Genomic DNA, 26659 nt, shown 5'->3' with positions numbered 1-26659 from the left:
TAGGCACATGGAGCACACCAGGATGATAGGGAGTGGGATAGCTTGATCTTGGTTTCAGATAAAGCTCGGCACAACATCGTGGGCTGAAGGGCCTGTTCTGTGCTGTACTGTTCTATGTTCTATAAGGTGAAGCAGTGATTTACATGTACTTCATTTAATTTAGCAAACTGCATTTTCTGTTTACAATATGGAATCCTCTGCAGTGGGGAGACCAAATACAGATTGGGTGATTGCTTTGCAGAACACTCCCATTCAGGCTGCAAACATGTCTCTGAGCTTCTAATGGGCTATCATTTTAAATCTCCACCTTGCTCTCTTACTGACATCTCTTTTCTTGCCCTGATGCAACTGTTCCAAGCTTGAGGAACAGCACCTCATCTTTTAATTGGGAACTTTTACAACTTTCAAACTCAGCATTCAGTTCAACAATTCCAAACTACATACTGTGTTCTGACTATTTTGTTTCCTTTACTTTGCATGTTTTGTTTTTTTCTTTCAGACAGCAGCACACCTGCTCTAGGGACATCTTTTATTTGTTTCTTTTCTTGCCCCATAATCATACCCTTTGGCCCTGTCAGACTAACTCTTCTGTCATTCAATCTCTTCTGCCTCTTACCATATCTTCGATCTTCTTTTGTCCTTCTCCCATCCATCCTAGCTCAAAATCTAGTAGATGTCTAACTTTTCCCAGTTCTAATGAAAGATCATTAATTGGAAATATCTCTGTTTCTATCTCCAGTGATGCCGCCTGGCCTGCTGAATATTTCTACCATTTTTTGTTTTTATATAAGTATTCTTTTTCTGTTTTTAATTTTGGAGTTTTTAAAGTATTAGTTGATCACATAGGGAGCCAAGTCCAAGTGTCATCTCTAAGTGAAGTGGGATTAGAAGCAAAAAACACAGATGTAAGATTCATACTAAGACATTAATAAACTGCTCCAATTATCTCAAATGTAGTTTCTCAAAATTAAGTGAGCCAATAGTCTTGTTCTCTGGAAAGGAATAACTAAGCACCTGGAATTGTCCAAGCCAACATAGATAAATCTAACTTAGAACTCAAAAGCATTACAATTAAAAACCATTTCTAAATATGCAGTAAAACATTGTGATGGTGAAATTCATCTCAAAGTATTTACTTTGCCCTTTTCCAAACTGATTTTGTTTAATTATGCGTGCATCAGAGCACATTACATTGTTCATCGGAAGACAGTGACAAGACAACTACATTTATCTTTTCTTCATTTAGTCAAGAATGATGCGCTTGAACAAAACTTTGGCTGTTCCTGACCAAGACTTAAGAGTTCACATGTACTGTGACAACATGCTTCAAGGTGACAATGCAACTCTGCTGGAACACAAATCTCTTGCCGCACAAATAAAAAATGAGATCTAGATAGAGGTCACAGGGTAAACATTTTTCATTAAAAGCATGTGATTGCTGCAGCATGAGAGAGATGAGTTCTTTACACCCTGAATACCTAACATGTGTGGCAACTTGCAGTATAATTTCTGCAAATAGGCTTTTAAATCATATCTTACTTCTGTAAAGCTATCATAAGAAAATAAGTACATTATGTTTGTTGCTCAAGGAAGCAGTAAATATCGACCACTGAATAACAGCCCAAAACCAACACCAGAAACAAATACAAGGATCCATGATTGTACCTAATGTCCTTTGTGACCTTTGATTAATAGTTAGTGATATTCTGCTCCATGCCACAAACTCTTCCTAGCAAGCATATTTGTAAGAAACTCAAAATACAATGACAACATTGTAAAACATTATTGAGGTGATACACAACTTCTGCAGATTAAAACAAACATGACCTAATTTGCAGTAATTTATACTAAACCCAGCCTAATTTTAACTCCTCTCTTAGCATTTGTATCACATCTGTTTAACGTGTAAAAGTAGCATTAAACATGGTAAATAACGAGCAATGAAGCTGATATGCGAAATATAATGGATGCTTGAGAGTACATATGAAATAACAACCAAACAGATCTCAGATATTGCAAATCTCTCTGTGGCACCTGCTGTTTATAAGAATACTCAGTTTTATGTAGCATCTTCTGCTGTTTTGTTTCAGGTCTGGAATAGTCGTTCATAATGCCACCATCAGTGTGCTCAGCATGATGGTCACAAAACAGAATTAATAAACACTGCATTACTGCTGTGGGTTATGAAAAAATAATCTGCAACTGGTTACCAGAAAATTGTGTGTTTGGAAAGTATGTGGTTCACATGGTGAGGCATTTTAAAGTTCAGAACGCCAGAAGAGGCCGTCAGCCCTGAATTCCCCCATATTGTAACCAGGGATTGCATGTGGATGGCTCACCTCTTTGATTCCAAGGACAGCTGGAAGCCAACTCGCTCCACACCAGCCTGCCCCGTTCCATAAGGTGAGCTAAATTGGCTATCAGTGGGACTTACAACCCACCAGAAGTTTTGTCCTCAGGACCTGCCAGCCAATATGTTTGGCACATCAAGATATTATTCGTGGCCACTGCCGGGATTGCAACCAGTCCCAAGAAGAAGGCCCAATGGATTCTGGTGTAAAGTATGTCCGCCATACTGGGGGTGAAAAGTTTGATCAGCCTAGGGATGTGGGTAGGGGAGTGGGGGTTTTGGGAGCAGATAGGTATAAAAAAACATATGAGGGGGTAGGTACTAACTTAGGGGGCTGTCCCCCAATGTGCAAAGAGCACCCCATAAAGACAATGCTTCCTTTTCCTTCCAGCCCTTTTAAAAGCTTAACAGAAACAGCTGCCCATTTTGTTCAGGGATGGACGGGAAGGTGGTGGGTAAGGCACCCACCCCATTTTATATGCCACTCCCCTTTCCCCTGGCACAACCTCAATCAGTGGGAGCATGTAAAATCCAGCCCCAGAAGTGCTATTACAAATGCGTATATTTGTTCATAGGACTTAATAGGGGAAATCTTCACTGGGTACTTTGGGCACTAAAGAGCTCCCAAGGTAGCCAACATGAGGAATTAAGCTGATATGGAGGTTTAGCCCAGGTGAAGGGAGAAATGCCATCTCAGGAAAGGAATTAAAGCTTGCACTTAGGACAGCTGCCTAGAGGATTATTAAGGGGCTGATTGCCACTTAAATGGCTTGCCAGTGTTCATTAATGAGTTTGCACTGTATTCTGGCAGATAGCGGCTGATATAACATCCTTTCCTAACAGTGACTGGCTGACTGGGAGAAAACAAGTTATTGTGGAGAATTTCGGGCCTGAAAAGTATTGCATCTTTCATTGTTCACTTGTTGCTGAAGCTTTGAAGAAGGCTATTTAAAACATCTGTAGATTTTCTGGTCAATTTGAGAAGATTTTCAGTAACACTGTATCATCACATATTCCTTCAGTTGAAGAGACTATTCCATCTTATTGAACAATAAGAAGTCTCACAACACCAGGTTAAAGTCCAACAGGTTTATTTGGTAGCATGAGCTTTCACAGCGCTGCTCCTTCATCAGGTGAGTGCATTATCTTATTGGAGCCACCATGCTGAAAGAAATAAAGACTTGCCTTTTATACACTTTAATTACCTTTTACGATCATTGGATGCTTAGTTATTGGCATCTTCTTAGTAGACCCTTTTGTCTGCAGGAGGAACAGGAGGAGAACACTTTCTTCTGGTGAAAAAATGTGTGTTGATAAAGTGTTGATAAAATCTTCTCAAACTGAGTTTTGTCTCCAAGTCTAAATTACCCTCAACTGCGGTCTTCTCCATATGCACAGCAGAAATGCGCACTAACAAGGTTCCACAAGCAGCAATGGGCTAAACTACCAGATAACTTGTTTAATCTGAATATTAATTCAGTAGGGAGAAATACTGAGGGACAGATCAAATCAGGTTGTATTTGAACACCTCCAAGTGGCCTGTGCAAAAAATCCATGCAAATAATAAGTTAAAAAAATTCTATATGAAACAAATTTTAAAAAACATTCAAATGACTTGTGTTGTTTAATCAATTAATTAATCAGTCAACCAATTGTATGTAAATTTTAACTGTAAAACTAGTATCTTAAATAAAACATAATTACCTTTTATTTGCAATTTTAACTTCCAACCACTCTTTATCAAAGTAGAAAAAGTTGGAATTGATTTAATTTGATGACTGATAAACATTGAATTAGGGGAAAATAAAATTCTGTTCCATATTTTATTGTGTACATGTGTTTTGCATGTTAAAGGTGCAATGCCATCATTTTTGGTAAAATACAAATGTTTTTATGTTGGCATTTAAACTGAGCAAGTATTCTGTCAATAAACACTAAAATAAAATAAAGATTTAGTAATATCTATTTTGCATTACAGTGAAAAAATCTTCAAATAAATATTTTGATTAAAAAACACTCAACAGTAAACAAGGGAGTTAAATGAAAGACTTAGAGCATGTTTTAGTCTCCGATTCATCATTTCAGAATTTTGTATTATTAAAATATTTTGAAATGCTACATTTTATTTTTCTTATTATTCCTAGAGTTCTGTAACTTTATTTTAGATATCTCCATGCCACACATCATTCTTTAACAAAAAGACTGGCCCTTCTGATCATGTCTGGCTGTTAACCTGGGTGTATGTGTGACATTTGCCCTTTGATTTCTCTCTTACTTTGCAGTCTCTGCATCTTTCATTGATGATATATCTTTGGAGAAATTGACTAACACTTTTCTGCACAGTAAAAGAATCACAGCATGAAAAATATAGTAAAGATTAATGGATATTATTCCTTTCTGCAGTGAGAGTGGGTGAGACGATATGTGCAATGTGTTCTCTTGCTATGCTTGTCTCTTGTGTTTGATGGACTTCTCTGTGTGGGTTGTGCATCTTCACTACTAAGTGTTTTACCAGTTGAAGGAACACCGGCTAGTTAATTTCCCAGTGGCAGGGTATTTGGAAGACCATATCCATAATCCGTGTGGGTTTGCTACAGCTACTGTGAGCATGCTGTTCACAGTAGTGGCACCTAACATCACTCATGCTACAGAATGGTATTTGCAAGCATTAACCCTCAGTGCTATTACTACCTCTTATGCCATGATTCTGCCTATTTGAAACATTTGACAAAAGAAGCAGACATTTTCAGAAAAAAATGTACTATAGATATGTTGGGCATGAAATATGAATGTCCTTGGCTGATTTAATAAAAAAGCAGTAGATGTAATGATATATTCAGCTCTTCTATCCAATATAATGATAGCATTATGTTTACAGTTTTATGGTTGATTCCATGGAATTTTCTTTAGTGTAAAGCAGTCATGGAATTTCTGGAATTATACAGCACTGAGGGAGGCCATTCTGCTCACTGTGCCTGTGATGGTTCTTCAAACGATTTAGCTAATTAGTCTTATTCTTTGTTCTTTCCCAGTTACCAACCAACTTTTCCTTTTCAACTATTAAACAAATTCCTTTTTGAAAGTTCCATCACTTATCCAGGCAGTGCATTCCAGATCTTGAAAATGTGTAGCATATGAAAATTTTACAAGCAAGATACAAGATTTTGTTAAACATCTGTAAAATCTGACTCACGAGTTCATCCACCCCAAATGACTGACTTGAAAGCATACAGAACAAAAAAGTATAAAAATAATGAGCTAACTTTCCGGAATTTGTGCTGAATCTTTACTATGGTCTGGGTTTACTGATGTGAGTCTCTTAGAAAGTTATGCTTATTTGGTTTGACTCATTTCAAATTGTCACCAACACAAGAACTTATAAATACCTTTTCCTGTAATGATGAGTCAACTGGGGGAAAACGTAAATATAAGGTCTCCCATTTAATATGTAATCTATGCAGCTTTATCAAATTTTATTGAGATCAACATGGTTGAATGACAGCATTATCACTTATTTCATCTTATTTAGTCATAACAATATTTGGATTTCTATCTAAGCTGGCAGTAAAGATACAAGTTGCTATTTTCTTTTGTAAAGGTAAGACTTAATATAGTAAAAAGTTTTTACTCAGGCGAGTTATTTTTCCCATGGGATTGAGTATCTTCTATTTCTATGTGTATTTTTTTCATGATGATTAACCATCTAAGTGATTTTGACATTACGTGGAAGATAGAAAGAGACTTGGTGGAGATCTAAGGACAGCTGAAAAGGTAAGCCAAATTGAGAATTCATTGGCTGTGAGGAAATAATATTGAATGCTTACAAGCTATAGGTGGATGCTGAAGGGTGAAGTTGCATCAAAACCGGTACCTCTTACAAGGACAAAAATAACAAAGAATTGCATTTGTATAGTGTCTTTAATGTAGAAAAAATATCCCATGATGCTTCACAGAGGAGTCATCAAAAGAAATGAATATTAAGCCAAACCAGATTTTAGAAGCAGGGACCAAAGGCTTAGTCAAAAAGCTGGCATTTAAGGAGAACTTGAACACATGTTAGAGGCTGAAATGTACAGGGAGGGATTTCCTGAGTGGCTGAAGTAAATATCTGATGAAATAATTGTCGATGGGGCGGCACGGTAGCACAGTGGTTAGCACTGCTGCTTCACAGCTCCAGGGACCTGGGTTCGATTCCCGGCTTGGGTCACTGTCTGTGTGGAGTTTGCACATTCTCCTCGTGTCTGCGTGGGTTTCCTCCGGGTGCTCCGGTTTCCTCCCACAGTCCAAAGATGTGCGGGTTAGGTTGATTGGCCATGCTAAAATTGCCCTGATTGTCCCGAGAAGCGTAGGTTAGAGGGATTAGTGGGTAAATATGTGGGGATATGGGGGTAGGGCCTGGGTGGGATTGTGATCGGTGCAGACTCGATGGGCTGGATGGCCTCTTTCTGTACTGTAGTGTTTCTATGATTCTATGATGTTAGAGTCATAGTTTTGCAGCACAAAAAGACATCCTTTGGTACGCTGTGTCTGTGCCAGCCATTGAGCACCTATTTACTCTAATCCCATTTTTCAGCACTTGGTCCATAAACTTGTATGCTAGGGCATTTCAAGTGCTCATCTAAATGCTTTTAAACATTGTGAGGGCTTCTGCCTCTACCATCCTTTCAGACAGTGAGTTCCACCACCCTCTGCATGAAGAAGCTTTTCATAAAATCCCTTCCAAATCTCCTGACCCTTACCTTAAATCTATACCCCTTCATTATTGACCCATCTACAAAGGGGAAAAATTTACTGGCCTATTGGGAATAAGAAGGAAAGTTGGATGACAGTTTCTTTAAATAACTGGCAGAGAGACATTCTATAATTCCACAATAGCAAATTTCATTGCAAATAAACATTCATATTGGTGATATATAATATTTCAATTGAATCTGTCAATAACAAATTCAGTGAGATAAATAATGCAGAAATGTTCACAGTTTAATAAAATAAATGACTATAATTTCATAGTCATCTTAGTTCTCTTTTGGTTGCAAAATTATTTTTTCCATTTGTAAATTTAAGTTGAAAATCAAAATCAATCTATTTCAGAACGATAAATACTGGCCATGATTTATAAGAATTAGACATTTAATATTGATGTGTAAAATGACCATCAATATAATTTATATGAACTAATTTAGATTTTTTTGCTAGTTTGTTTTGTCAGCTGTTATTTTTTCACAACAAAGTATTTGGGTCCACATCACATTATTCAATATGACAGATCTGAGAGTCCAATGGGACTGAGAGAGAGCCTGAAGCAAAGCCACACCAATGTACAAAAGTAGTTAAGTAATTGCAAAAGATGTGGAGTGTCTAACAATTAACAACTATGTTCAAATTTTCTGAGGTTATTTGGTGACTCATGACAGATGCAGTGTGTAATTGCATCAGCCCTAATTCTGCTCTTTATCAAAATGTCTTTTATCATATAGCATAAGATATTCTTTATTTTCAGCCAAAGTGATACAATTACTGAAGCTGTCATAACACAATGTACCTGAAGCAAAGTTTTGCCTTCCTTCCAAAAATATACAATATACAAAATATGATTTTCTCTCCTATCGTACTGCCATGACTCCTAAAATTATTCCTTAAAACTAACAATGGCCACAATCTAAAGTGGATCTGCCGTTAACATAGTGCACCATTCCTTTTCAGAAACTGATTTATTGCAACAATGATTTATTTATACAAAGTATACACCGAAGAGATGTGCATTCAAAGCAAGCTTCAGGACAAAATCCAATTTAGTTAAAAACTGCTGCTTTATGTTCTCAATAGTCGTGCTGCTTAGAACTCAAAGCTCGAGGAATGACATTTCCACTGGCTAGACTGATTAGTAAGATCTTAAACATGAACCATAGTAATGAACAATGAATAGATTAGCATTTTTAAAGACTGTAACGGGGGAAATTAAAATGTGGCAATAGAATGCACTATGTGTTTGAACTCCAAAAGTGTACGCCGAAATTAAAGTTACAGTTCGAATAATGGATTATTATGGGTAACGAATAAAATTCATTAATCAAGGGGTACAGGTGATGTCGTAACGCATGAAATTGCTGCTCAGTCAGATTTATTTGGCATTTGAACTGAGAAATGTAATTGCTGCTGTTTTTTTATCACTTTCCACTATTCATTATTTGTTCTCCTTGCCAAGGTTGTTCACCCCTCACTTTCCGTCATGAAGGCATTTATTTCTTGATGGGGTGCAATAGATTGTACAATCCTCTGAAGATTCATTTCAGCTCGACAGAGATGACTTTGTGACCTTAAAATGGGAATTCATGTTCACTTGGAACCTAACAATAATTATTTTACAGAATTTGTGAAGAGGTGATACATTGAATACAATTAATTTTCTTTGAGAAGTTACCTTTGAGAGTTATATAAATAGCAAGCTATGAAGCAGAATGATCTAAATGCTTCATTACTAGTGAGAGAGTCATTAACCAGGTGTCTGAAATTCAGCAGAGTCATCACGATATTTGGGGTAGGAATGTGTTAAGTGCCATTGCATGGAATGGTTGGAATCTCAGTTCAAGAGTATATTTGGGGAACCAAGCCTCGGTTTTAAAAAAAATCTTGAATCTTACTTGCTAAACTTATAGAGCCACCAGGAAGCTCTTGATTTTCTCAGTCACAAGAGGTCTGACAATGAAGGGTAATACTGGAGTTGATTTTGGCCTAAAGAGCAAGTCAACACAATGAAAGAAGGAAACAAAATTTGTGAGAGCAATGATAACAAAGTTGATGCAAAAGCAAAATACTGCAGATGTTAGAAATCTGATGAAGATGAGGAAATTGTAGATGGGTGAAGAATTTGGATGAATTAATGTGAATAGTAATTGGAAAAACAATGGGATAAAATAAATAGTTCTGTTTAAAACTGGTATACCATAGACCAGGAACACTTATAACTTTGCAGATGTCAAAGGGAAATCTTGACAGTATCAGTTCAAGTTGCATGTTGTTGGAGACTTGCTAAGTTTTGACTCAACACAGTTATCCAGGACCATGATGAGAACAAACAGGTCTTTGGTTTTTGACTTCTCAGCCCACTTTAGTAACACAGAAACCTACTCCAGGCTAGATGTGCACCACTTTCTACAATAGGTCTTCCTCAAGTCTATGTATGAGACCAAGCGGTGAGGTGGTTTTTTGCACAAAGGGAAAGCAGTTGCAGGGAGTGAGCTGTCACTGTATACCATGAACAGGCAGTCCACTGCATAACAAGCTCCCTTGTTTGTTGAATCCTCTCACACAAGAACCAGAATTAAGCAGCTGCTGATGAAAAAAAACATGGTATGCAACAATGAATTTGGGTATATGGAACATCAAGGTTCAATGCTCTCGGTCTTTCTAAGACACTAAAGATAGATGCCCATTAAATAGCCAGTAAAGAAACAACAGCTGCTAAAAGTAGCTAATACCGCAGCACACTCTCATCACTTATGTTATGCCCTTGGCTTGGTGTCGAGCTGATAGCTTTGCAGGGGATTCGGTTGGTGTTGTGCTTCAACAATTGGTGAAAGCAATATTCAGTGAGATATAGTGTATGACCATTTTGTAGCCTAGGGAAATGGTATACATGCCTTTAATGGTGTCAGTTGTGCTGCTTACCAGAAGACTGGTGAGTACTCTTGTTATTGTTGTCCACCTATTAAGAAGTCAAACCTGCATTTGTCAATTAGTTTCTCTGGGCAGAGAAGGACATAAGCTTTAGGTAACTAAGTGGTATACCTAGAGATGGAAGTTCTCTTCCCAGCCAAACACCACCCTGGCTTGGAACAATATCACTGTTCATTCACTGTCGCTGGGTCAAAATCCTTCAATTCCCTTCCTACCAGCATTTTTATGGCTGCTCCCTCTGGTGGGATTTTCTGATCCCGCTGAAGCCAATGGACCTTTGAATGGCTTGATGCATTGTACAGCACTGCCCCAACCGCACCAGGGCCGTACAATTCTGCCCTGTGGATGTACCTACACTACAGGGACTACAGCTGTTCAATGATGGGCAATAAATGCTGACCTAGCCAGTGATGTTCACACCCTGTGAAAAAATAATGGGGCGAATTTTCGCGTTTCTCCCACTACGGGAATCGTAGCGGGCAAGGGGAGGACCATGGGAAGGTCCGTTGACCTCGGGTGGGATTTTCCGGTTTTGGGGCGAGCTTGGCCAGAAAATCCGGTCCAATGTTTTTTTAAAAATCAAACCACTGTGGGACACTTAATACTTCAAAAAGGTAAGAACTACAGAATTCCATTTCACTTTGATCACTCACTGGTCAGTCTGTTTTTTCCAATGAAAGCAGGAAGAGCAAACCTTTCACTGGGAATGTTACTTTTCCACTTTGATTAATGGTCCATAATATTGCCTTAATAAATAAGATCGTCCTGGCAAGAAAAGAGGTAGAAGTGGCTCATGTATAGTGTATGGTTTTGATGGTTAAACTCCAAGAGAACACATACAAACCTGGCACTGCCTGCATCTAAGATCAAAACTTTGGTAAGTGTGAACTTCATCTGCAGGAAATGGAAACCCTACTGATGAGGACAAATTACTTGGCAGTGTAATTTTGAGACACTAAAAATAGTGGTCTCTGGCTGTTTGTCAGATAAAATAAAACATTAAGAAGGCAAATTAGACTTTGGTTTCATATTAATAGATACCCAAAGTCAGTTGTGACTATACAAATGATCGTTAGGTCATATATGGGGTACTATGTACAGTTTTAGGTCCTGATGTGGTTGGGGCAGTGCTGTAAAATGCATCAAGCCATTCAGAGATTTGAGTTATGAAAAAAAGCTGCAGTAAATCAGGGAAAATTGTGTGTCTGTTGATACATGCAGCATGTTGAAAGAATAAAAATTGCGTAGAAGTTGGCAGGTAGACACTGAGTTCCACATTTAAATTGAACCCATTTGATAGTGGCCACGATTCTCCCATCCTGCTGTCCTAATTATTTAGCACAGCAGGCCAGGAGATTCTCACATCAGCTGATTCACGGGGTTCGCGCATGTGTTCCTGTCGCGACAGCGTCTTCCAGCGTCGGATTTCCGGCAGCGTCAGCTCCACGCTGGAAATTGGCAAGGAGGCACGGAAATCATTTTAAAATTATTTGAGTCTCATTTAAATGAGATTAGCAGGCCCGGGACTGAAAGCTCTGGGCCTGCTAGCATCTCCCCCCCTGCCAGAGTAGTTCACAGTAAGAAGTTTAACAACACCAGGTTAAAGTCCAACAGGTTTATTTGGTAGCAAAAGCCACACAAGCTTTCGAGGCTCTGAGCCCCTTCTTCAGGTGAGTGGCCAGTGGGGATTACAGTAGCTCTCCACTTTGGAGAATTAGCGGCTCAACCCCACTGGAGTGAAGGGGGGCAATCAGGGCTGCTCAGAGGGTCGGATAGGGGGTATCTGCTGGGCATTGGCACTCTGGCACTGCCAGCCTGTGCCCCCAGCACTGCCAAAGGGGCAAAGTGTCAATGCCCGGGGGCACCTTGGCACTGCCCATCAGGCATAGGGCAGTGACAAAGGGGCAAGGCCTATGGGGGCAACGCCTGATGGCGTGATCAGTGGGAATCGGTGGCCCACTGCCACTCTGCAGTCGGGATCGGTGGGGGATGGAGAGAGGCCAGCAATCGGGGCAGGGGCTGGAGTTTGGTGTAGACGGGGGGGGGGTTCAGGGCTGGCCTGAGAATGGTTGGGGGGCAAGCGATCAGGCCGTGGGGGGGGGGGGTCTCGGAGAGCAGCAATGCGGGGTTGCGTGATGTAGAGAGAGCTCCAGCTTGTGGGAGATGGTGGCATAGTGGTAATGTTACAGAACCAGTAATCCTGAGGCCCAAATTAATGCCCTGGGGACATAGGTTTGAATCCCACTCAGCAGCTGGTGGAATTTAAACTCAAGTAATAAATGTGGAAGGTGAAACTCGTCTCAGAATTGGTGACCATGGAACTATCATCAATTATTGTAAAAACCCATATCACTCACTGAAGCTCTTTCAGAAAGGAAATCTGCCACCTTTACCTGGTCTGGCCTACATGTGAATCCAGATCCACAGCAATGTGGTTGATTTTTAACTGATCTCTGAAATGGCCAAGCAAGCCATTCAGTTCAAGGGCAATTACAAATGGGCAACAAATGCTGGCCTTGCCAGCAAAATCCACATCCCATGAAAGAATAAAGAAAATAAACTGATATAAATAATTAGGATCTGGACATGACTGAGTACCAGTGCTTCAGGAGACTTAGCCTCCTATATCAGGTGGTTACTGACATGTGACGTTTCCTGGAAGAATACTTTCTTCCAAGTGGACCAGAATGTATTGCTTGTGGCAGTTAAGATCACCACAGCCCTGAATATCTTCTCTTCCAGATCCTTCCAGAATTCTGCTGGTGACATCTGTAGAATCACATAATCTGCTGCGCAAAGGCTATATCTTGGATGGCAGTTGCATTGCACGTCACTTTCGTCCACTTTGTTAATAAATCAGCCATTCAGAACTGGAGGGAACTAGAGAGAACTAGAGATTTGTTGCTGTGGCTAGATTTCCAGAGATACAGAGAATCAGATCTTGGGGTGCCTTTCAATATGCACTGGCAAGGCTTTTAAGAATGGCAGTGGTCTGCTGTGTCTTGCACATATAACGCAGTTGAGAGGACTACATAAGCAGAAAGATGAGGACCACTCTGCATCTTCAGGGCTGAAGGAAGAAGAGGGCCAATAGGAGGAGCAAGAGGAGCCTGTTTGTCAAGGATATTAGGATTGACTATTTCAGGCAGTATAGCCATTGGCACATTAATACTGAACCCAGTGTGCACCGCATACCCCCACCACCCTCTAGCCCCCAGCGCAAAAGAGTTCACATTCAACAATCCATCCCTCGCACTAACACCAATTACTTGTCCTCTGCTTTTGCCATACCATTTTCTTTGAGATTGAAGACAACTTGGAAGGCAATAATAGGGATAAGGGCACAATGGAGCTTTTAAGTTAAGTTGACATATTCTGTGTGGTGCTATCCCTCTAGTTTCATCAGATTGAAAGACTTATATCCCTACCCTGACTGCTCAGATGCTTGTGACTGACATCCTCTGGTTTTCAGAGCCCATGAAGGTCCTGCCAAAGACTGCCTCTCCTCCAACAGTACATGGACAGACTTAGCCATTAAGATAGTGGGATCTGACTGAAGTGGGGGGAAGAAAGACGAGAGGACTGGGAGATCTCAATTTTATGTTCCTCTTTATCCATCTTCACTCTCAGGTATTAGGTAGCTGCTGCTTGCGCTGCAATAGAAACTGGAATATTGGCAATCATGATTGGGTCCTCAAGTACTCACATGGAGTTGGGCAGCACTTCCATTCAGGAAAGGAGGACTCCAAGCTTTTTATGAAGCCATATTGAAGTTTGGCTGTTCCAGCACCCTTTAGTGTGACTGCAGGCTCTCTAGCAGCTTGCCAATGTACCAAACATTTCTGTGTGCATGCCCATCGGCCTTTTTCTTTTTGCCACTCCATCAAAGTCCTCATCTGAGTCTTCTGCAGCAGAGGGCCTTTATCTATCTGTTTATCTCTTGCACCAAGGTTTCCAGTGCCACATCTCAGAACCTTGGTCAAGTTCTCTGGTTTGTTGCACCATATTCCAACATTCCTCCTGCTCATGAATACCTCTTACATCGTCTCAGCTGCAGCAAAGCAGAGGCTTTGAGAAGTGTGGGTTAGCCTTTAACTAGTCTTGCATAACTTTGGGCCCTCTACAAAGGCATGCAGCCACTCAATGCAGCCATGTGCTCAGTGCCTGTTAAATTAACTGGTAGCTTTAAGTTTGTGCACTGTCTACATTAATCCGAACGAGCATGGGTTAATCCTGCATTATGTTCCCCGTGCCCGATTTCAGTACCTATCAAATTTTGTCGCCAATGACCATTAATTTTTATCTTCACTTAATGTCATAACTGTCAAGCATTAAGACCGTCGCCCTGGATGCTTTGACTACTGTTAGATGATTAAAGTTATGTAATTCCTTGGCAATCTCTGTAGTAGAGACCACTCTATCAAGTAAGGGGCATATGGTAAATAGCAAGAGCAAAACCAATATGTACACAACACAAGGTAAACTTACAAAGTAGTTGATTTCATGTCTCATGCAACACTTCAATGCTCGAATTGCCACATCCATTCAAAACACACAGTAAAAGTAATAGCACTGAGATATAAACTGTTGGCATAACTTACTTCTTCTTTTGCCCACATCACCTTTGGATGTTGCAGCTTCATTTAAAAGAACCATTCCCATGGTGATGGCAGCATCTGCAGTTGTCGTCAAGGAAACAATAGAATTGCACTTCCCATAATGCCTCATAGGTGCATTTTCAAAGAAAGTCAGCTTTATCTCAGTTCTTCAAACGTTCTCACCAAAAATGCTTGGATTTTACTTCACCAATTATTAGATGCAAATCATGATTGATTTAAATAACCCTTTTAAGTGTCAATTCTAAAATGCATAATTCACAGTGAGGGAAAATCACCTAAAAATCACTGAAATAAAAACTCTAAAGATTATCAAGAAATGTTAACAATGCAACATGAAAATTCATGCATATTAGGCACATGCATTTGATAAAGGTTCTTTAAAGCTGTGAAGAACCAATCCTGAAATTAATTGTTGAATCATTTTACATTACATTATCACAATAAACATGCCTTTATTTATCCTTTATTTACAATCTAAACTTTGAGAACATTTTACACTAGCTTCCATCCTATTTAACCTTTTTTTCAATTCTTCCTTTCAGATATCATTTTCACATGGAATAGAAATTGCAATAAGATGGATTAAAGCTTTAATGGTTCCGCTTATAGAGACAAATTCATAGAATCCCTACAGTACAGGAGGCCATTTGGCTCATTGAGTCGCACCAGCTCTCCGACAGAGCACCTTATCCAAGATAAAGTACCTCATGCACATAACCCTACACATTTACCCCACTAATCCCCCTATCCTCCACATTTTGGGACAGCAAGGGGCAATTTAGCATGGCCAATCCACCCAAGATGCACATCTTTGGAAATTAGTGGAATCATGAAATTAGTGGAGTCAAATTAGTGAAGTCAGGAAGTAAATTTAACTTCATTGGCATATGGAAAACCTAGCTTTAAAAAATATAATACAGAGCTGGATTGTTGTTTTGTTATCATTGGAGGCAGTTGCATTTCTTTTGCAATTTAATTGTACAGAAAATGTGCTCTGCCAGCACAATAAACAGAAGCTGTTCAATCTTTCCGATCACTTGGGAAGGAGAATAAAATGCCTAGATTAGGCTAATCCCGTGACTGTTGTCTTTTTCAATTTACGAAAGTATTTTCCAGTATTATAGATCTGAAGAAAAGTAACATCTAAAAATGTCAGTGTTTAATATTATAAGATGAAGTTCAGGAAATGTAGTGAAACAGAATATATTTCAATTTGGATTATTTTGTGTGAACTGTATACAACAATTTATCATTTAAAATCCCTCCAGCTAATATAATGCAATGAATTTGCATCTTCACTGCTGAATTGAAAGCCCAGAATTCCCTAGGAAATTTTAATGTAACTGTAGGGCAAGACCAGAGCTGTGCCATTCTATTCCGAAGAAACCCATGTGTACAATAATTGATTTACAGCTGTTTTATGCTAAAATACTTCTTGTGCGTGATTTTCTTCAATCATTTGCACAGCTTTCATGTTCTCTCTGCCAAACCATCACATAGGTCATGAACATAACTGCCCACAAGCAAAAGACCCGAGAACATGGGTTTCCTATATTTATGCCAGTTCTGAGCAGGTGCAATTTTACCCAGAATTTTAGGTACTGTAAGATCAAATCATTGCTTCCAGTGTTTTTTTTTATGTTTCTTTTAGCAATCATTTTAATTCTTATCAAAATGGCACTGTACTTCCTATGCAAAAAGAAAATACTGCTGATACTTCAAATCTGAAATAAAACACAAAATGCTAGAAATACTCAGCAGGTTGGCAGCATCTGGGGAGAGAAAAAAAGAGTTAACATTCCAGGTCAGTGACTTGTCATTAAAAAACAATTCTGATTTGTTTTTCAGTTTTAGTCCTGTATCTCCTATACCTTTGAATCATTTTTAATTACATTTGAATATATTAGATTTTTTAAAATCCACAATTTTGTGTTGCCTATATTGATGGAATCATGCTTTAATTTGCAAAATTTTATGAAGAAGATAAAGAGATCATGAAGAAGATACTTGAAGAAGCACATTCAATGCTTTCTTCTAACCCATATTACAAAGAACAATGAGAAGTACAGCGCAGGAACAGGCCCTTTCCCCCTCCAAGCCTGCACCGATCATGGTGCCCTAACTAAACTAAAAAAAAACCTTCTGGCATTACTCAGTCCATATTCCTCTATTCCCTCCCTATTCATTTACCCACCCTGATGCCTCTTAAATGTTGCTTAAATATTACATGGATACAATATTGTATGGATTTTCTCTGGTTTTACACCAAACTTAACATTTAGGTATATGCTGATGAGATTCTTAGAACATTCTGGCATACTTTGTCGTTAGCAAGATAAGTGTACGAGCTGGTGTAAAACTTTGCCACAAGTCTGATCGAGAAAATTCTGGGTTTAAGACTCAACCTAGGCAAACACAAAGGCCAGAATTTTACATTTCCCCCCTTTCTAATACCCAAAGAGAGAGATTCTGGATATGTGCAGAAAAAATAGGGTTGTTGTAGTGGGAGACTTCAATTTCCCTGGTATAGACTGGAAAGTGCTTAGGGCTGGGGGTCTGGGCGGGGAGGAATTTGTAAAATGCGTACTGCAAGGTTCCTTGGAACAGTATGTAGATAGCCCAACAAGAGAGGGGGCTATACTGGATCTAGTTCTGGGAAATGAGCCCGGTCAGGTTGTCAAAGTTTCGTTAGGGGAACATGTGGCAAATAGTGACCACAACTCTGTTAACTTTAGGATAGTAATGAACAAGGACGAGTGTTGTCCTAAGGGTAGGGTGCTAAATTGGGGGCAGGCTAACTATCGCCGGATTAGGCAGGAATTGGCGGCCGTTGATTGGGAGAGGCTGTTGGGGGTAAGTCCACGTCTGGCATGTGGGAGTCTTTTCAGGAACAGTTGATAAGGCTGCAGGACAGGCATGTGCCTGTAAAAAGGAAGGATAGGAAAGGTAGGATTCGAGAGCTGTGGATAACCAGGGAAATTGAGGATCTGATCAAAAAAAGAGAGGTGTACGTTAGGTCCAGGCAACTGAAAACAGATGCAGCTCTGAAGGAATACAGAGAGAGTAGGAAAGAACTCAAACGGGGAGTTAGAAGAGCAAAAAGAGGTCACGAAATGTTCTTGGCAGACAGGACTAAGGAGAATCCTAAGGCATTTTATTCATATGTTAGGAACAAAAGAGTTGTCAGGGAAAAAGTCGGACCTCTCAGGGACAAAGGAGGGGAATTATGCTTAGAACCCAATAGGGGAGAACCTAAATGAATACTTTGCATCGGTATTCACAAAGAAGAGGGACTTGTTGACTAGGAGTGTCTCAGAGGGAGGTGTTGACCCGTTAGAGAGAATCTCCATTACAAGGGAGAAAGTGTTAGGTTTTTTAGGTAACATTAAAACTGACAAATCCCCAGGGCCTGATGGCATCTATCCTAGACTGCTCAGGGAGACAAGAGATGTAATTGCTGGGCCTCTGACGGAAATCTTTGTCTCTTCATTGGACACAGGTGAGGTCCCTGAAGATTGGAGGATAGCGAATGTGGTATCGTTATTTAAGAAGGGTAGCAGGGATAACCCGGGTAATTATAGGCCAGTGAGCTTAACGTCTGTGGTAGGGAAGTTGTTGGAGAGGATTCTTAGAGACAGGATGTATGCGCATTTAGAACGGAACAATCTCATTAGTGACAGACAGCATGGTTTTGTAAGAGGGAGGTCGTGCCTTACAAATTTGGTGGAGTTTTTTGAGGAAGTGACAAAAATGGTTGTCGAAGGAAGGGCCGTGGATGTTGTCTATATGGATTTCAGTAAGACATTTGACAAAGTCCCTCATGGCAGGTTGGTTAAGAAGGTTAAGGCTCATGGGATACAAGGAGAGGTGGTTAGATGGGTAGAGAACTGGATTGGCCACAGGAGACAGAGGGTAGCAGTTGAAGAGTCTTTTTCCGGCTGGAGGTCTGTGACCAGTGGTGTTCCGCAGGGCTCTGTACTGGGACCTCTGCTATTTGTGATATGTATAAATGATTTGGAAGAAGGTGTAACTGGTGTTATCAGCAAGTTTGCGGATGACACGAAGATGGCTGGACTTGCGGATAGCGATGAACATTGTCGGACAATACAGCAGGATATAGATAGGCTGGAAAATTGGGCGGAGAAATGGCAGATGGAATTTAATCCGGATAAATGTGAAGTGATGCATTTTGGAAGAAATAATGTAGGGGGAAGTTATACAATAAATGGCAGAGCCATCAAGAGTATAGAAACACAGAGGGACCTAGGTGTGCAAGTCCACAAATCCTTGAAGATGGAGAAGGTGGTGAAGAAGGCATATGGTATGCTTGCCTTTACATGACGGGGTATAGAGTATAAAAGCTGGAGACTGATGTTGCAGCTGGATAGAACGCTGGTTAGGCCACATTTGGAGTACTGCGTCCAGTTCTGGTCGCCGCACTACCAGAAGGACGTGGAGGCTTTAGAGAGAGTGCAGAGAAGGTTTACCAGGATGTTGCCTGGTATGGAGGGTCTTAGCTATGAGGAAAGATTGGGTAAACTGGGCTTGTTCTCCCTGGAAAGACGGAGAATGAGGGGAGACCTAATAGAGGTGTACAAAGTTATGAGGGGTATAGATAGGGTGAACAGTGGGATGCTTTTTCCCAGGTCAGAGGTGACGATCACGAGGGGTCACGGGCTCAAGGTGAGAGGGGCAAGGTATAACTCAGATATCAGAGGGACTTTTTTATACAGAGAGTGGTGGGGGCCTGAAATGCGCTGCCAAGTAGGGTGGTGGAGGCAGACATGCTGGCATCGTTTAAGACTTACCTGGAAAAGTCACATGAGCGTCTGGGAATGGAGGGATACAAACGAATGGTCTAATTGGACCAATGAGCAGCACAGGCTTGGAGGGCCGAGGGGCCTGTTTCCTGTGCTGTACTGTTCTTTGTTCAAACTGAGGCAGAGGGAGGAGAGTGTGAAAAGGGTTTCTCTCACAATTTCCACCTGCCTTAACTTCACCACTTAATGGCCACAAAGCCCTGAAGGCCTGGATTAACTCTGCACCTCCCTTTTCCCCTGGCCTATCCACTGAGACTTTGATTGCCTGCCTTGTGACCCCACAGGCCTTCCTTATCCTTCCCCTACCTGAGACCCCTAACATTTAAGTGGGCATTCGGTTCCTGAGACTTTGACTGACTCAGCTCTGTGCAGTGACTGTTCTGGACACTACAGCATTGTTGCTGGAGGGACTGGAGAGTTGCCAGTGAATCAGATTGGCCAGCAGATCTGCAAAGCGGGACTTACTCCTGACTGAGAGGTGTATATCCCACCTTATGTCAATCAATGCTCATTACAGCATAAAATGGAACTCTTGGATTTGGTCCAACTGCCAGCCATTCCAGAATTTCAGGCCAAAAATACCTTTGGAACTGTTGATCTCCCTCAGTGTTCTTTTCCTTCTGGAATATATAGATTTTTAAAAGGCCAACTGCTTGTTAATATATTGCCAGTGCCCAATTTACATATAAGCTCTTTCATGTTCAAGGACAGCAGTCTACATCAGTGAGAGAGTTTATTGAACTAATTTTAAGATGCTTGCCTCCAGAAGAAGCCTCATTACATTGTCACCCGACTGCAGAAAACCAGATATGTCAATCGGACTGGTTACATTTCAAAACCCAAAACTCCCCTTTTCATAACGAACAAAGGATACAAACATCCCGTCTTCCCCAGTGAACAAAATACACATTTGTCATGCACTATCCTGTGTGACTGTGAGTTACACAAGTTACCCATTATACACTCACTGTTCTCATTTATTAACAGCTGTTTTCTCCACTAGTTAGAGACTGCACATGCATTGTACGCATGGTCTTTTTTTTTTGTACGCTGTACGCATGGTCTTTAAACAGTGCAAGTCTCTTCATGCAACATGTGTGTATTCACATTGGCTATTCATCTGGGTGATGTCCCTTGTCTAAAGAGTGCTGTTACTGTGACCCTTGTTGTACCTTGATGGCTGTTGTTGTTCCATTGAGGTGATTGGGCACACATGGACCTTTGGTATTGATGGTGTTCAGTACTCTGTACAGCTGGTAAGATCTCTTCCCCCTGACTACCCAATTGCTTCTGAGGGCTTCATTTTGGATCCCATGTTGAACGACTTCACATAAATCTGTGAAACTTGTTATGTTGCTTAACGCCAGTGTCTATCTGACAATTGCTCACTTGATATTCTCCTTTTTGCAGTCATCATGGAAAGTCACAGATCATTTGTTGCCAATAGACATGCCTGAACCAACCTGTTATATTCTCAATTTGGTATGGCAACCCAGGGAACATGGGCTGCAGCAGGAGAGTAAAGAATGTAAAGGGTTAAACAGACAGCCTGACTGTAGTATCCACACACACTGGAGGCAGACACACAACAAATTACAAATAACTACATCCCAGACAGAACTAAACAGTCACACCCCAAGTAAGATCTTTCCGAGGTTATAGCAACAATAAGATAATTGATACCACTTATCAAGACTCCTCAATGTCCAGAGGAGCCATTGTGCCTCTGGAAAACTAATCACATATGAGAGAAATGGGGACAATTAACACAGCATTGAAATCAGCTTGATAACTACAGTGCTTTGATATTGCAACATGTAGACAGGATATATTCAGAAAATGATAAAAGATCAAGCACACAGGACAATGGATCAGCATAATGTGATCAAAACAGAACTTTAATGATGACCTAATTGAAATGCAGTACTTTGTAATGCGAAAAAGTATAAGAATGTGTAAGAACCTATGATGAGCAGAGTAGCTCGGGCACAAGCTAGAATTACAGCTCCGGGTACTGCTTTCCCTCATGCATGTTGAATAAAGATGTTTTTGTTGAAGTTGTATATGGTCTCGAAAGACTCAGTTCGTTCATTCCCTCCAACACTTCTTCAGACTCATCTGCTGATATATCTCTCATAGCCATCTATATAAGCTTGTTTTCCTTCTTTCCAGACAAACACATGTCTGAAATTATTTTGCTTCTTGCTGTTAAAACATTGCTTTCCCCATGCTGGCAACCCTTCTTTTCCTTTGTATGCTAACCTAGATTATATTTGCATCTTGCCCATTCTCTGTAATTGCTTGTGAGTGTCTCTCAGTATGACGTATCTCCTGGTGTGCTGTGCCATACATATGCTCTCGCTGACGTTTCACAACTTCTACATTTCAACACGTCTATCACTTTCATTAGCATCAGTTCCTCATCTTTCAGTAGAGTTGCTTTCACTGAGAGGTCTTGCATGCCTAAGACTAATCTGTCTTTAATCAGATCATCTTTTAACTGTCCTAATTCACATTCACGTACCATTAAATGGACTTGTTTTCACTTTGAACGCTAGTGTTGAATATATAACATTAATATATGACATTCATTTAGGATTCAAAATCTACATTCAAGGCCTTCAAAATATCTGTCATCTACTATCTATGCTCATCATTTAGATTTAGGATGGTGATCACTTTGTAGCAGTCCCTTCCCAGCAGTGTTAGAAATGTGTCTGTTTTTATCTGTTCAGGCTTGTCAATTAAGGCCTAAATTCTTTGGTCCCGCCACCACGGGAATCGCCAGAGTTGGGACAGAGGATTTGACAGACAAACAAAAGGTCTATTGATCTTGGACAGGAATGTCTGGTCTTGGAGCCTTGAATCTCATAGTTTTGCCATTGTTGGTAGAAAAACTGCCAGTTTCGCTACATATCAGCGTACAATGTTATTGGAGATGGGATGAGAAAATTTACTTCAGCCATTTTTTCACTCAGTCAGTATCTGCAGCCTTTGTCTGTTTCGCTTCGTCATTTTTAGCAGCTTTTCGCAAATTTTAACATTTCTGTGTTCCTTACTTGGCTGCATCTTCTCTGCAGCAAATATTTTACTTGCAACACTTTTTTGTCTTTTTTTCAGCAACCTTTCTACAGATTTGAATATGTTCCTGTGTTTTCAGTGTCTTCTCTGCATCACTTCCAAGGTTCAAAAATATATTTTGTCTCACCAGGTTGCATGTTTAAGGACAACAGTTTTCATCAGTGGCTTGTCTCGGTGCATGATAATATGCCAGGATTGTTGGTTTTACTGATCTGCCTCAAGATGTCTGCTTCTAGAGGCACCCTCATGACATTGTCACATGATTACAGAAAGCCAGATGCGTCAATCAAGCTGGTTACATTTCAAAACTCAAGGATAAGCTAAATAAGCTACAGCATACGGTCTCCCAGTATGAGGGGCCTCTAATTATGAAAAAAAATTAAATTTCAAGTTTCACATAATCGGTTGAAAAAGAAAGGAGACGGGAAAAAAGACTCTGTAATTGACACTTTGGTTCTGATATACTTAGATGGCTACACAATTATTGGTGATATTGAGTTCGTAAATCTGTACAAAAATAACTATAATACATATCCACGTTGCCACTCTTTCCCCACTTTCTGACAGTCATATGATCCATTTAGACACTTCGATCATTAAATAAAATAACCTTATGTTTTTTTCCCAAAACAATAGTAAATATAAAAGTTTATTAAAAATTTTAAAATGCCAAAAAATATTCTGGGGGTCATGTGATGCAAGTGTGGGATTGGCTGTGTTTCCGTGAGCACTGATGCTGCTCATTTTCAATCATTTCATTTATTCTGCTCATAATCCTGGAGTGAAAGCTCCTGGATATGTCCTTGGAAGATTCTTGGTGGAGTTTTGGTGACAAAATGCCAAGGAGTGTCAAGAAAATCCTCAATTAAAAGGAGCAGTCAGAGGCATCCAGGTTGGAGTTGGACCCTCAATATGGCGACCTGGTTAAGAAGCATGCTGTGGGTCCAATGCTCTTGAAGATATTGCAGGTGATGACTGCCAATATTATTAAAGTTATTGATGACAAACATGGTGTTTTGGCACAGAATATCAGTGCTCACATTGATGGACTGCAGTGTACCAGTAAGAAGCTCTGTGAAGCAGAAGATAAAATCCTTAATGTCAAGAATGTTGCTTCCTCGGTCGAGGCCTGTTCGCAATCCGTAGACAATCAGTTGCATTGCATGTTGGATATCTTGGTGGATCTGGAAAACTAGGGTCGGGGAAAAATATCGGTGATCGGTTTTCCAGAAGGAACTGAGGGTATGCTCCCCATGAACGTTTTGAGAGCTGGCTACCATGTTTTTTTTAAATCTCAACACAAAGAGTGGGCCTATCAAGCTTGAAGGGGAACATTGTATCTTATCCTTAACGCCGAGGGACAACTAACAATCCTGGCATATTATCATGCTTTTCTGTAACTTCAGAAATCGCCAAAGAGTATTGGAAGTTGCCCGACATGGTGGGACTTGGCTCTATGATGGAGCAAAGCTCTTATTCTTCCAAGACTTCTTGGCAGCGATACAGCTGAGACATAGAGGGTTCAATGAGATTAGAGACTATCTGAAGACTTCTGGAATCCCATGTGCCCTGCTTTATCCTGCTATTTTGAGGGTAACTTTTGAAGGATCTGTTAGAACCTCTGACAATCCTGCTAATGTTCTGGGTTTTTAGACTCCATGAAAGACAATGGTTTGGAGTCATAATCCGCACCTCTGCGTTAGCCCTGGACTGTACCCCCAATGACTATATTTTTGTTTTGATTTTGTAATGTGGGTTTTCTAGTATATATATTGATGGGAGTGATCCTATATCTGAGCTTTGAGGCGAATTGAGTCATATTCTGCAGCTCTTCGGTAATCCTAGAATGTATCCTTGTAACCTCATCTATTTGTTGATCCTGTTATATGATTTGTCACATTGATAAGGGTAATCCTGTGACTGAGTTCTGAGGGAATCTTGCCTATTATCCTTTTGAATCCAGGGACGTCTGTTTATCTTTAATGGAATGCATCCTACAATGTACCACTTGTGTTCAGAAGGTGTGTTGCGTAGGTTGCATGGTACTAGGGCTGTGTGAATTTTATCCTCCTTCACGTCTTATAATCCTTGCATTAATAATAATGGAATTTTTTAGCTGATATCCTTTATTCTAATTATGGTTGAAATGAGTAGCACTACAGCAGGGAGATGGGCAAGTGATTTAATGTGGAAGTAGTGGGTATAGCCCTTCGAGTAGATCTAATGTAAGGTGGAGCTATACAATAAATGGCAGAACCATCAGGAGTATAGACACACAGAGGGACCTGGGTGTACAAATCCACAGATCCTTAAAGGTGGCAGCACAGGTGGAGAGGGTGGTCAAGAAGGCATATGGCATGCTTGCCTTTATTGGACAGGGCATAGAATATAAAAGTTGACATATGATGTTGCAGCTTTGTAGAACGTTGGTCAGGCCACATTTAGAATACTGCGTCCAGTTCTGGTCGCCACACTACCAGAAGGATGTGGAGGCTTTGGAGAGAGTGCAGAAAAGGTTTACCAGGATGTTGCCTGGTATGGCGGGTCTTAGCTATGAGGAGAGATTGGGTAAACTGGGGTTGTTCTTCCTGGAAAGACGGAGGATGAGGGGCGACCTAATAGAGGTGTATAAAATTATGAAGGGCATAGATAGGATGAACACTGGGAAGCTTTTTCCCAGGTTGGAGGTGACGAACACAAGAGGGTCACGGGTTCAAGGTGAGCGGGGCAAGGTTCAACACAGATGTCAGGGGGACGTATTTTACACAGAGGGTGGTGGGGGCCTGGAATGCACTGCCAAGCAAGGTGATTGAGACGGACACGCTAAGATCGTTTAAGACTTATCTAGATAACCACATGAACAGACTGGGAAGAGGGATACAAACGAATGGTCTAGTTGGGTACATGAGCGACACAGGCTTGGAGGGCCGAAGGGCCTGTTCCTGTGCTGTATTGTTCTTTGAGTACTCAAAGCCGATGAGGAAAACCCTCCTAGATCTTATAGGCTCACGTTTTTCTTATGTTTCTGTTGTTTTAAGGTTATAAAATCTCTGATTGACTCCTGTTATGGTACAGATAGATATATATCCTGGGAAAAGTCATTGTATTGTATCAATGGCACCTCCAGTGTAGCTAGAGATGGGAAAGTATACCTTAGTGCACACCCAAGCATGACATGAAAATCCTTGGTGGTCTAACTGCTTTTATACTTGTATATATATCTTATATTCTCTGTGGCTAAATAAAAAATGGCAGCAGCTTCTTTAAAAAAAATTCTCCTGGAATGTGCAAGGAATTCATCATCCTATTAATAGAAAGAAATTTTGTCTTTTCTTAAAAAGGAGAAAGTTGACATCGCTTTGTTGCAAAAAACTCATCTTGATGACAGAGAGCACCTTAAACTTAAGTGGGTAGGGTAACTCAATGTGCTGATAAGAGTTTTCTAAGCAGAAGTTATATGAATTTGGGAATAAACTGAGTGGATGTTTGGCTTGTCTTACTCGGAAGAAGTCGGATTCTAAAGCAATGGCTTCGGTGTTGGCTTTCAAGGGAGGTAGGAAGATGAGGGCTGAGGATGTTAATGGGGCTTTCAAAAGTTTTTATGTTAACCTTTATAAATCAGATCAAGCTGATGACACTCTGGCACTTATGGATTTTCTTTCCTTGAGCTCCCCTCCACCTCGGAGGACCTGAGATCAGCTTTGAATGCTCCTATCTCTGGGGAGGAGGTGGCTTCTGGCCTAAAGGAGCTTCAATCCAGCAAGGCATCCGGGCCTGATGATTTTGGATGTGAATGTTATAAGGAATTTAACAACTTGTTAATAGATCCTTTAATTGATATGTGCAATCATTCATTTGAAACAGTTTTGCCACCACAGTCACTCTGTGAAGCAAATATTTCTTTAATCCTAAAACCAGCCAAGAATCCTGAGCAGTGTACTTCTTGCCTTTCTTTGTTAAATTCTTACTTGAATTGAATGTCGAAGGTTCTGGCAATGTGCCTGGGGAAAATTCTTTCTGCGATTATCCAGGATGACCAGACTGGATTTGTCAAGGGCGGAAACTCGTGTAGTAAGGTCAGGCGGTTACTAAACATTATTCATGTCTTTCAA

General features: G+C 40.4%; 1 protein-coding gene across 1 annotated transcript in view; it reads right to left on the bottom strand.

Annotated features, from left to right (window-relative positions):
* Nucleotides 1-26659, bottom strand: part of tusc3 (tumor suppressor candidate 3) — a 238259-nt gene that overhangs the window by 63288 nt on the left and 148312 nt on the right. The window contains exon 7 of the mRNA XM_078221231.1: nucleotides 14629-14703. Coding sequence (XP_078077357.1) covers nucleotides 14629-14703 — 75 coding nt within the window. The remainder of the gene's footprint in view (nucleotides 1-14628; nucleotides 14704-26659) is intronic.

This window comes from Mustelus asterias, chromosome 1, assembly GCF_964213995.1.
Source record: "Mustelus asterias chromosome 1, sMusAst1.hap1.1, whole genome shotgun sequence".
NCBI classification, from domain to species: Eukaryota; Metazoa; Chordata; class Chondrichthyes; order Carcharhiniformes; family Triakidae; genus Mustelus; species Mustelus asterias.
The sequence above is the reverse complement of the archived record's forward strand: the minus strand, read 5'-3'. Positions and strand labels throughout refer to the sequence as shown.